Genomic DNA, 13,176 nt, shown 5'->3' with positions numbered 1-13,176 from the left:
GGGGACCACTTTCCAATTCTAATATGTTTATACCATGCTTTGTTTAACTGGTCAATTTTAGACGTCACCAGTAGACTTTTTTCTATGATAGATGATGATTAACCTTCCTTATACCACCACCCTTCCATACTCCCTTTTCTAATGTAAGTTACCTTTTCAGCCTTCACCAGTATATGTGTTCACCTTCATTTCTTGTTTTATCTACTATACATAGTTTTCCTTGCTTCCCTATTTCCAAATAAAGTTATGTTCTGAGTTCTTAGTGGACATGAAGTTTTTGGGAACAGTATTCAACCCACTACAGGTAGTTTTCAGTGTATTGATGGAGTTTGGGTATTTAAAGCCCTAGTATTAGATGAAATCATTAAGAAGTTAGTAGATGGAAAAGAAAATATCTGAATATAGATCCCTAGGGAACTCAAACTTTTGGAGATTGAGAAGATAAGACTTGAGAAGAAGACCAAGATATAGGGGCAATGAGGTGAAAGAACTAAGACAGTGGTATATCCTTGCAATGTGGAGAGTTTTAGGAGAAAGTGGTGAACTACTGATAGGTATTTCGTTACATGGATTTAGTCCTTTATTTTATTGCATTACATCATCAGTAAAATCTTTTAAAAATAGTAAATGGCACAAAAACTTTCTAAGAAATTATATATCTTAAAATATCTTTATCCAGCTTTTCCAGGTATTTGACAGTTTTGCCAAGTATAGAATTCTAGGGTCAAAGTCATTGCTTCACTATCTTAAACAAACAGTGAGAAATGTGATGTTAGACAGATTCTTATCCCTTTATGTGTAACCTTTAGGTTGCACATAAGAGTTCTTTCCCTTCTGGAAAATTTGTATTTTGTACCTACTGTGAAATTTCACAATGTGCATTTAGATGTGAATCTGTTTCATTCATTTGGGGTAGTGTTGTATATGGGGTAAGGGTTTGACCTCTATATCTAGAGTATCTGGATTCAAATCCTAGTTTAGCCCCTCAATAATCTTGAGAAAATTACTTAAACTCCCAGTATCTAAGTTTCTTTCTCTTTAAAATTGAGAGAGTGATAAAATTTCCTACCTCATGGGACTGCTGTCTGCACTATATGAGTAAATATAGGTAAATTGCAAAGAACAGTGGCTACCATATAGTCAGTCATCAACAAGTATTGGCTATTATTTCATTATTCATTATTTGGAGAACTTGATGGGGCCTTTTAATCTGAAGACTAAAGTCCTGTGAAAAGTTCTTCAATTATTATTGTTATTATTTAAGGTAGTTTCTTCACTTTGATTTTTCTCTTTTCTTGGTATGAAATTTGTCTTTAATCATAAGCTGTATGTACCATTTGAGTTGGTACATTTTGATTGTTGGTTGGTACAAAAGCTGTTTGATTTATTTCCTATCATATTTTTCTTCTATTTTCTATGTTACTTTTTTAGAAAAACTACTTCAACCTGATCTTCCAGGCCTTATATTGCATTTTTGAAAAATTTCAGCTATCATGTTTTTAATTTCCAAGAGCTCCTTCTTGGAAATATTCTCTGAATATTCTTTTTCATAGCACTGTGTGCTTTTCTTATGAATGAAATATTCTTTCAAATCTATTAGAAGGTATTAATTAGAAATATTTTAAGTCCTGTTCTGTGCATTATCTCTATTTCCTTCAGGGTCAGTTTTTATGATGGTATATCTTGGTTATTCTGTTAAATGTTATAGTCTTTTCTCACATATTTGTTTCTCCTTGATCTCACGTTAATGTTTAAGAGTGAATTAAACATTGACCTTTGATATGAAGGTAAAGTTTGTTGACTGGCGACTTACACTGGGTGAGCTAAAAAGGTGCCGCTTTTTACACTTTTAACTCTAAACACTTAAATGCAGGGGACTTAGTTACAAAGGATAACTCCTACATTAGCTACTTAGTTTCCTCCAGATATTTTATTTATTTATTTTCTTTACAGACGAACCATCCATTCTGGCTTTGGGGGTAATTGCTTTCTTTCAGCTGTCCGCTCAGGTGGGAGGAGGTGGTTGGGTGGATTGTTCATCAGTAGACCTTTAACTAACCCAGAAATTCATTGAATTTCTTCTCCACTGGTGGTGTTTTACCTTTTATCTTTGTTTACACTTTTCTTTGTCCCTTTAATGTAATGCTTATAAGATGGGAGGAAGAAGAGATTTAACAGTGTTTTTAATCTTTCATCTTTAATCAGAAGTTTGGATGTACTCTTTTTGTTAAAAAAATAATGATATATGTTAAATATATTAAATATATATTTACATTGTATTTCATGTATATATATATAATATACACATTTTCTATACCAATTCTACTCCATTTAATATTATAGTCAAGTTTTTGACATAAATATTTGAAGTAGAATGAGAAAGCATTATCTTATCATCTTGTTATTGCATCTTAATAAATGCTTTCAAGCTGCCACCCCTGCCTTAATTCCCCCTTACCTAGCAGGACTCAAAAGGTGACATGCTGAGCTTGCCACTTAGTTACCTGATACTACAAACGGATCATTCATTCACTCAGTAAATGTTTATGAATCTCTAACCATGTGTCTGGTTCTTTGCTAGATGTTAGAGAAAAAAAGAAAAACACACAGGCATAGTCACTGCCCATATTTTTACAAATTATTTTTCAACTATTTTGATATTAAGGAAAATTGAGGGTGAAAGCAATGTTTTATAGCTTAATTGTGGTAGTGTTTATGTGTCAAAACTCATGAAATTGTTGGTGATGTTTTTTGTATATAAATTTTACCTCAGTACAGTTGGTTTTAGGTCTGAGGAGATAATATGTATAACATGATGACTGTAGTTGATTATACTGTATTGTATAATAGAAATTTATTAAAAGAGTAGAACTTCAATGTTCTTACCAAAAGAAAAAAAAAAGATAAATCTGTGAAGTGATGGATGTGTTAATTAACTCAATGGGGCAATGGGGGAATCCTTTCACATTTTATACATATATCAAATCATCATATTGTAGTCTTTAACTATCTTACAATTTTATTTGTCAATTATACCTTAATAAAGCTGGAGAAAAATAATGTTGGTTTCAATAAAAAGGAAGACAAAAAAACCATTTAGGAATAAGCCCAGGCAAACTATATAGGTGTCCTTTCAGAAATCTATAAAGACCCATAAAAGCTATAAAAATTATTAGAGAAAGAGGAAATACATCATGTGTGTGGATGAAAAGATTCACTAATGTAAAGATATCAGTTCTCCCCAAATCAATCTATAGAATCATTCAATTCAGACTTCCCCTCCCCCCATTTTTGGTTTTGTTTTGGGGTTTTTGTGAGAAATTTTAAACTGATAGACAGAAAACCCAAAGAATCAAGGTACTTTTGAAAGGTGGGCACACAGATAAGGAGGAGTAGCTCTTCTGAGCCAGGCACTGCTTCTCCTGTGATGCCACGTATAGTTCGTGAATGGCGGTAGTTAAGAGCGAACTATTAAGAAATAGAGAGTATTACTTCTATTTCAAAAACAGAAAACCCAGAGAAGTTTAGTAAAATAACTCAAAGTTACACAGCTGACAAGCCACAGAGCTGGAATTCACTCACCTTAAGGTATACACTGATTAGTTATACAGCAGAAACGAACACACCATTCATTGTAAAGCAATTATACTCCAATAAAGATGTTTAAAAAAAAAAGACATCTGAGATGTCTTTTTTTTACTGAGACATCTCAAAGTATAGGCTGTTTCTGGTTGGCCAAGTGTTGGTCTTCAGAGGCAGCCTGTGGTGAGAAAAAGAGCACTGGACCTGGAGTTGAAAGAGTTCTGGTCCGTGGTGTGACCTTGGGCAATGCCTTTGCTCTCACCGCTTCTTTGTCTATGACAGAGGGATAAGAATAACTCACACAGCTGTTGTGAGGACTAAATGCCATGATGAAGAAATTATATTATGCTTTTTTATAGAGTTGTCATTAACTTCCTAATTATGAACTATAAAGTAGTGAAAATAATTTTCACTAAATCTCCAATGTTATTATCCAACTTGTGAAGAGGATTTTAGGATTTTCAAATTTTATGTACATATATTGTCATTTTACTTTCAAAAAGTTCACATGAGAAAAACCAGTCTTTTTATGAAATTTTGGATATTTTATACCCAAGTCTGGAATAGTTGTAAAAAACAATGTAATGCTCAAAAGAGTCTGCTTTCATTGAGCACGCACATCTAAATGTTGAAAGCAGACTCCCCAGAAGCTCAACAAAAGACAGAGGGAAATGACCTTGTGATTTTTAAAAAAATGCTGTGGATAATCTAGAAAGCAAATAATCCACATGTGGGTAATCAAGAGTTGATTAATTGTTTTGAGGATGTTTAATTTCCTACTGTTTATCAATATAATTTAACTACCAGTGAATAAAATAGTGATATAAATAGTCCAAGTACTATGTTTTTTATGAGAACTTGTCAGGTTTTTATTAATAATAAACACTTTGAAACACAGTACTCTCATGATTTGACTTTGCCATTAAAAGTACCATGCTCATTTTTTAAAAATAATTATATTTTCTTTTCTTTTGAATAGGGTAGCAGGTTAAACTAATGATTAGGGTCTATTTTAGGTATGGATGGTTCTAGATATTTACACACTTTTTATTATTCTTAGTTATGTTGTTATGATAGAAATAACTGTTACTATGCATGAGAAAGGGTTTGTTTATCATTCAAGTGTCTCATTTTATAACTACACTTAATTTTACAAAGAAATAATTTGTCATTTTCCAAAGTGACCCATTAAATGCTGATGTCAAAAGCCATTTTTGTTTGGCCTCCTCTGAAGCCAGTGGTTTGTGACATTGTAGGAGGCATGCAGTCTTGTGTCACCACACCTGAGGGAGGCAAAGAAAACAAGATACTGACATATGTGAGCTTTTTTTAATTTATACATTTTCCTTTCTTCTTTTCTGCTTGTTGCTTTGTTTTTAATGATTACCTCAAAACATACGTACTTTCTAGAAAATCTATCCCCACAGTGCCTTCCACTTCCATTTTCTAAGTTGATTTTTATCTCTGGAGTATGACTGCTATTTGTGACTGCTGTTGGATGGCTAAATATCTTTTGGATTTTAGATTCTCTCTGCTCTGGGACAGCATCTCAATATCATCACTAGCTGACTGTTCTAAATGTAGCTAGTGAAAAAGTTCTAATTGTCCCTAAGGAACTAGTTCCTTTCTAAGACAGAATATATTATGAAATCACAGTTTTTCATAAAATTTATTTTTAGTTTTTTATATAATGTACCTACAGAGTATAAAATTAAGGTCCTTATAATTAAGACTAAATCATATGAGCTTATACATCCTGTACTAGCCTTTTTGAATACTCTAATTTGGTTTGGAAAGTAATTTGTTCAAACTTGGTAGTTCTTATATGGAATAAAATAATAACATTCCCCCCCCCCCAGGTCTGCTGTTCTCTGTGTTTCTAACTCAATTAGATAATATAAAGTTTGGTTTTAACTGACCTAAAGAAAGTACCAAAGAAATAAATCATTTGATTTTTTTTACTACTTTCTGTGATTATATGATATGTAAAGCACAATATGTGCATATCTGAAATTGCACACAATATGTGTGCATTTATGTGTTCTAACTCATAGTAATATCTACATTTGTGTATAGTTAAAATATACTTAATTCTTAAATTGTGGATCAGATTTCAATTCTTTACTTATTAATGATTACTGAGCAACTAAAGATATACATACCATCAGCTAGCTTACAGATAAGGCTGCTTGTTTCATCTTTCACTTTAATTAGAACCATGAACCAAACAAACATACCTTCTGGTGGAAAGTGTATACTGTAGCAATTCAAGCACACTCTCATTTTCTACCGACTTTCACCAAAGTAGAAAAGTTTTCATAAACAAATCAAAATTAGCAGGAACATGAAAGTGTAAAACAAAGCAATGTATATTATCTGGCTAGTTTTACTTTGCTATCCTAAATGGTAGCAAGTATATAATTTGAGCCATGACATATGTATACTTATGCTATATTTTATAAGTTGAGTCATATTTTAAATGAATTAAGACATTTCACTACCTAATGAACTACTCAGTAAATCCTTCTGAGCTATGAATAATTGCTCCATACTGTATCTTAGTGTTTTCAAAACTCCAGTCATTCATACGCCACCTTAATAAGTTTTGTCATATTCATACACTGTTTATACCAATATCTACTTACTGTTGTTTCTGTAATCCCTCTCACTTTTTAAATTTAAATACAATTTCACTACTGTACTATTAGTATAAATAGAAATAATTCAGAAATATAAAAATGTAACCATTAAAATAAAGTATTTGCTGTTATCACCTAAATACCATACCAGTGACGGCAGATATATAACATGCTGGGAAACACTGTCCTGCATGATTGTAAATTCAGTCTTTCATAAGTTTAATTTTCTTAAAATAAAACACACTTTAGATAGATAGTAAACTCAGTAAGGGCAGAAATTACTTCTGCTTTATGTATCCTTGTTTCCCCAGCACTTAATACTTGGAATATAACAGGTATTCAATAAGTATTGGATGATAAATTAATGAGTGACATATATATTTTCATATCTATCCTCTAAAATACTACCTAGTATTAATAGTCAAATAATGATACTCAGATTGTATCGGAAAATACATTATGGCCAGCACATGTTGCAATCCCCAGTCTTCAGGGAATATGCACTAATATACTGTGTAACATTTCTATAAACTTTAATGGATATAGATCAAGCAAGGTTGCTGTAATATAAACAAAGAGAAGTGGGGATGAAGCAGTATAGGAGTGGGCCTGATGATTAGAAAGAGTGACAAGAGAAAATGAGTGAGGAGTAAATATTGAAAGATATATCTGTGTCATGTGACCTGAGGTAACCCTTGTGTTGCAGCAAGAAAAAATAACTAAATTAAAGGGTAAATAAGAGATGTGAAAGTTGCTTCAGTGGATAAGGCTATGTTCTATTAATATTTACTTCCAAATCACCAACGCTAATGACCAAATTATTCTAAAATGAGGTACTCTAAACATCTGCCTCCTGACCTTCTTCCAATAAACTCATTTCTAAAGCTTAAATTCCAACCTGTTTTCTTTTGTCCATGCACTTAAGAAAGGACATAACCAATTTCCTGCATCTTTTGGGTTAGAAGAAAAGACCATATAAAGCTGAAATGAGCATAGCATTTTAGTCCCATTTATAAATCATCAGTTGGGGAGGCCCCTGAAGTACATACAGATAGGCTGTTTCATAAAACCTATGAGGCCTTAGTAAATGGAAGCAGTCCACATCAGCTATGTGTCAGGAAGTCAATGGTTAGCTGATTTGGCCACTAACAATTATTTTGACAATAGAAATTACTAACAGTAAGGAACTGACTCTTCAGAAGAGAAACCACAGAAGCAAATCACTCATAGTTAAGAAATAATGTTAAAATTTTGCAATCATATAAAATATTTATTTTGGCTTACCTACCTAATCTAAGAGAATGGTTTGTGCCTTGTTTTACTGAAGGAACTCCGGGCTTATCAAGAAGTATATGAGTGATGACTTTTTTTTCTTTTAAAAATCTTACTTATTCAAAAATTTGTCTCTTTAAAAATTGAACATAGTAAAAGAGGAAATTTTAAAAGAAAATGAAAGAAATATATACTTCCAAGGATTTGAAGTTAGATGAGACTAAGAAGACAGTAGATACTGCTGAGCTGGAGTGGATTGTCTGGGAGGAAAGGACTCTAAAAAGTATCTGGTCTTCCCATCAATAGGAGGGACTTGTCATGCTGGTCACTGAAACAGTGAATATGATGCAGGTATGGAAAACATATAAGAAAAGGCTATTCTACCTTGGCGAGTGGAATCTGCAGTCATGGCAAAGGGTTGTTAAGATGGATATTTTTGGCAGCTGTGATGGTATGGTGCCGGCAGATCACTTAGCAAGGTCTGAGGCAACCCCAAAGCACCCCAAAACCTAGAAGGTATTAAGAAGGGGACACTCTGTAAGGCAACTCTAGAAATTACTTTTTCCTCTGTGACTGATTAAAGAGACTTGGATGGACATCAGATGCTCCCATTAATCAACAGCCTGGAAAAAAAAAAAAAAAAAAAACACTGAATAAGAAGAATAAAAGTCTCACAACATTTGGGAATAGTAATAAGCCACTGGAGGAAATATATGAAACTCAAGATACGTGCTCTGTTTGTTTAGACAATTTTGCCAATTTCAGCCCCTGTCTACTTGTATGAAGGAGCACACACCAGAAAGTTAGGCAAATGTGAACTCTTAGGTGACCTTGGTTAAATCCCGTAATTTCCTTTGCCTCATTTTTTTTTCATATATTCAATATGCTGTCCAAATGGCAAGATTTTTTTTGAGGGTTGAATGAAGTAATGATATATGTGAAACATTAAAAGGTGACATAGATGGGATATATTCTCAAAAATCTGAAGCAAGGGCTTCCCTGGTGGCGCAGTGGTTGAGAATCCGCCTGCCGATGCAGGGGTCACGGGTTCGTGCCCTGGTCCGGGAAGATCCCACATGCCGCGGAGCAACTAAGCCCGTGAGCCATGGCCGCTGGGCCTGCGCGTCCGGAGCCTGTGCTCCGCAACGGGAGAGGCCACAGCAGTGAGAGGCCCGCATACCGCAAAAAAAAAAAAAAAAAAAAAAAAAAAAAAAAAAAATCTGAAGCATGTTGATGCATGAATGCTATTGCCATATACTGGAGAGTATGTTGATAGTAATGAGACCCTAAAATTTCAGTGGCTTAAAGCAAAAAGGTTGGTTTCTTGCTCATACTCTATGTCCACCCCAACTAGAGGAGGAACATGCCCCATATCGTCTTCACTCAGGACTCAGGCTGATCTTCAGAGCTTCTGGAAATCACTGGTCATTGTGATGGGGGAAGAGTATGTGTGAATCACACACTGCATCTTTAAGGCTCTCTCTGGAAGTGACACATGTCATTCCCTAACTGACTTCAGGAAGTCACACGGCAATCCTAGGTTGTGTCCAGAAGAAGAGCTGGAAATATTTGGTGAGCAGCATTAATGACTATCACAGATGGTTTCTTTCCAGTTTCTACAGTTGGATGACTTTTGCAGCAGAGAAGCTGTCTAGATGTTTCTCCTATTGCTAATACCACTACATTCTTTCTGTATAGCTTTCAACAACCAAGTAGACTTTCTTGATTTTATGTTTTCTCAGTTTTAAGGATTTGCTGGCACTAAATATTTTAGTAGCCATCTAACAGAATATTTTAGTTTCTTTGAGAGAAAGGCAGCAATTGTATAACATCCCGTTTCTATTTTCGTTCCCAAATAGACATTGATGAGTGCTCTGATGGCTTTGTTCAGTGTGACAGCCGTGCTAACTGCATCAACCTGCCTGGATGGTACCACTGTGAGTGCAGAGATGGCTACCATGATAATGGGATGTTTTCACCAAGTGGAGAATCGTGTGAAGGTCAGTACAAGGAGAAGACCTAGGGTTTAAAGTCTTAAAATTGAGGAAAATGCAGTAAGATGTAAATAGTAGACATTGATCTAATATTTAAGGTATTGGTGATTTTTGCTGTGTGTTATACAACAGTGATTAGAAACATGTTAAAATCTAACTTTTGCTTGCTAATTATGATAACTGATTTTTAGATAATTAAAACTTGCAATAGTAAACCAGTTTTCTGTGGACACTTTTAACTGTTGAAGGGTGTTTTAGAATGAATAAACCCATAATGTCAGATAAATTTTTTTAAATGGCAGCATGTAAAAATCTGACCCAAAAATGAGCTAGAAAAAAAATAGATGAGGAAAGCAGGATAGAGGGAAAATGAGGGTAGAGGAAATACAATGATGATATGGCCAAGGGAAACATAATGCATGCTACTCTGGGCTATTCCTAACGTATCACTTACCTGGCAAAGTCAGAGATCTTTAGTGAATGTTGGATACAGAAGATATGGTCCCTGCTTCACATAAGATGTCAATCTAATAAGAGTGGAAATTTGAAAAGATTATATTCAATTATTTACCATTAATTTTGACTTATTTTCAGTGAATTGACAGCTCTGATCCCTTATATCCTCTATTAAGGGGCACAATATTTAGGAGGCAGGCAGAGTAAGCAAAGCACAGTGAATAATTGTCAGGGAAACCACCCATACTAAAAGGATTTGGCGTAGGATTGGAAAACAAAACAAACCTCAAGAAGTCATTATTTTCTCCATTGGTGTTTACACCTTCATAGAGTAACAGCCTAAGAGAATGATGCAGCTAAAATGACACAGTCGATGAAAGCCTTGGAGAATCTAACTTCGCAGTGCTTGACGCTTAAATGATGAGATGTCTTTTATCCTTGGGCCTCAAGAGTTTTTCACGCAGAGAAAAGTGAAACAGACTTGGGTGATAGATGCCAAGGCTCCCAGCGTGCTTTGCCAGCAGCTGCAGAGCTCTGGACCTTGAGCGGAACGTTCATCTGGAGTTTTACGTGGAATGGGAACGCTACTGCCTTACCAGGGGCTAAAACCTGGCATCTGCAAATAACCACTTAGCTGTGGTCTGAAGACTCTACCTGGCACTTGTGAATGTTCCAGAATGCGTACTTCCAGCCCTGTAGAGAATGCCATTCAAGAAGCCGATCAAACCGTGTGATTTTGCCCTTCCCCCGATAAAATATTTTGCCTGTTTTCTACAGTATATATTATGAGGAAGAAGTCTTCAATGCTACCTTCTTAAGATTGTCTTTTATTTTATTTTAAGTTACATACATAAAGAATGAATACAAGCTGATTATAAATAATTCAAATCATACAGAAATATATAGAGCAAAGCTGAAAATGCATCTTTATTTCATCTCCCCCTTTTCCCCAGCCCTTTCTCTTCTGCTCTAGGGGTAACCTGTGTTTAATTTTGCTTGGTATCCTTTTCTGTGCATCAGAATGTAATTAGAAAAAATACATACCTCTGCTGACTATCTTACTTTATATTTGCAACTGCTTTCACTATCTTTTAAATTTATGACCACATGTCTCAAGAGGGCTGTATTAGTTATCTATTGATGTGTTAAAAAGTTACCCCCAAAACTTAGAAGCTGAAAACAACAAAAGTTATCTCACGACTTCTGTGGCACAGCTTAACTGAATGCCTCTGGTTCAAGGTTTCTAATGAGGTTACTACCATTAAGTTGTTGCCCAGAGATGTGGTCTAATCTTGAAGGCTTGTCTGGGATGGGAGTGGAGAGAATGAAGGTCACTCATGTGATTATTGGCAGGCCTTGTCTCCTTAACACATAAGCTACTCCACAGGGCTGGGGGCTGGCTTCCCCTAGAATAAGCAGGTGCCCAAGATGACAGCCACAGTCTTTCCATAACTGAATCTCAGATGTGACATTTCATCACTTCTCCCATAGTCTATTTGTTAGAAGCCAGTCAGTAAGTCCAAGGGGAGAGGATTACACAAGCGTGTGAATATTAAATGGTGAGGATCATTGGGGGCCATCTTGTAAGCTACCTGCTCTGAGGACCATCGGCATCACCCAGTATTCCTACTTTATTTCCTTAGTTACTTTCCCCTGCATACCTTCTTCCGTCTCCTCAAATCTTAGATACCACTTTCTCTTCTTTCTCTGTCGATAACTCTGCTTATTTAACTGAGAAAAAAGAAATACTTTACTTTTCCACCAGACATTTGGTATGATACACAGTAAAGATGTAATGGTCAGGAAAAAAAGGACAAAACATAATTAGTGCATTCATTAGTGTCCAAAAGTAACAAGGAAAATGAAACTAGCCATTAAAATAACACATTATAAAGATGAATATAGGGAAGTAAAGGATTCTATGAAATACCTAAAAGACAGAAAAGGCTTTCTGAGGAAACTCCGTAAATACAGAAAGAATGGGAAATCTTATTTTTTTAAAAAGAACCACAGTTCTAGAAAGATGATTCTATTATTATCTTCCAGTATAATTTATAATGGTTATCATAAAAATCTACTACTCTTTCAGAAGACGGTGTGCTCTGAAGAATACTTTTAAAAGAACCCACCTATGTTGTATAAAACAAGAGAGAACTAAAGTGCTTCTTTTTAACAACTATCTATTTACTGCAATTTCAGTGATTTGTAGAATTGTAATATTAGTATTTAGAAGGTTGCAATTTTAAGAGTGTGATTATATCTGAGCAGGTTCCATTTTTCTGTGCTGGGGGAAAAGAAAAGAAGCATTTCAGTGTGGACAAAGCCACCGCAGTGGGTTTACAATTATGCTGAAGTATAATATTCGTATTTGAAAATGTGAATAAATAACTTTGCACTGTTTCACTACTTTTTAGGCTGTGTAATCTACAAATGTATGTTTATAAACTGCATTCGTACAAAGTGTAAACTGTTTTGCTCATCCATTTACCTCAAAGGTGTAGACATTTAATCGCTAGGTAATGTACAAGGGTACCACTTTCCTTGTCCATATCATCATTCCTAATGTGCCTGAAAATTTGTCTCTCTCTGAGAATAAAGCCCAGTATTTTTTTTTCAGGTAAGAATATTGTATTTTCATGCCCACATTTCCCTTTATTTAAAGCTTTTATTTCTGGTTTATCTTTATGCTTGGTGAGGATTTTCTGAACTTGTATGACCCCCAAAAAATGTTTATAGGGTAACATCTTTTGAGTATTATGTTCAAGCCAAATACTATAAATTCTAAACTTAAATCAAGGAAAAGTATGAAAATGAAATGAATCTATTTCAACTCAAGAAGTGGTTACTGAATCTATGCACAGGTACCTTGAGGTATTTTACCAGGAACCTGGTGTGAAGAAATATAAAGGAGGTATGATCACTGCTCTCAGCTTGTAGTTGAGATAAAATATGTACAGTAACAACTGTCATACAAGATAGAATGTAGTAAGTTTTTCAATAGAGGAGAAAGCTGCAAAGTTGAAAATGATGAATACATAAGAAAAGTATGAATTCAGAGCCATAATGAAACAAAGAGAGAAATTATTTCCTGTTGGGATCAAGAAAGGATTGAATATCTAGCATTGTTTCAGGACCTTGAGTATGATGTGATTTTTGGCTCATTGAGATAGGGAAAGAGAGTTCCAGCAAAGGAAGTAGCTTTAAATGCCTTTCTAATAAGTTTGAACTTGAGT

The 13,176-nt window shown here is 34.7% G+C and overlaps 1 protein-coding gene across 4 annotated transcripts in view; it reads left to right on the top strand.

The window, feature by feature from the left end:
• NELL2 (neural EGFL like 2) overlaps nt 1-13,176 on the top strand; it is a 443,340-nt gene that overhangs the window by 398,364 nt on the left and 31,800 nt on the right. For all 4 annotated transcript variants that reach the window (XM_067009131.1, XM_067009130.1, XM_059081587.2 and 1 more), the window contains exon 17: nt 9,353-9,493. In XM_067009131.1, the coding sequence (XP_066865232.1) occupies nt 9,353-9,493 (141 nt within the window). The remainder of the gene's footprint in view (nt 1-9,352; nt 9,494-13,176) is intronic.

This window comes from Kogia breviceps, chromosome 12 (assembly GCF_026419965.1).
Source record: "Kogia breviceps isolate mKogBre1 chromosome 12, mKogBre1 haplotype 1, whole genome shotgun sequence".
Lineage (NCBI taxonomy): Eukaryota > Metazoa > Chordata > Mammalia > Artiodactyla > Physeteridae > Kogia > Kogia breviceps.
This window is presented reverse-complemented; position numbering and strand designations above follow the sequence as displayed.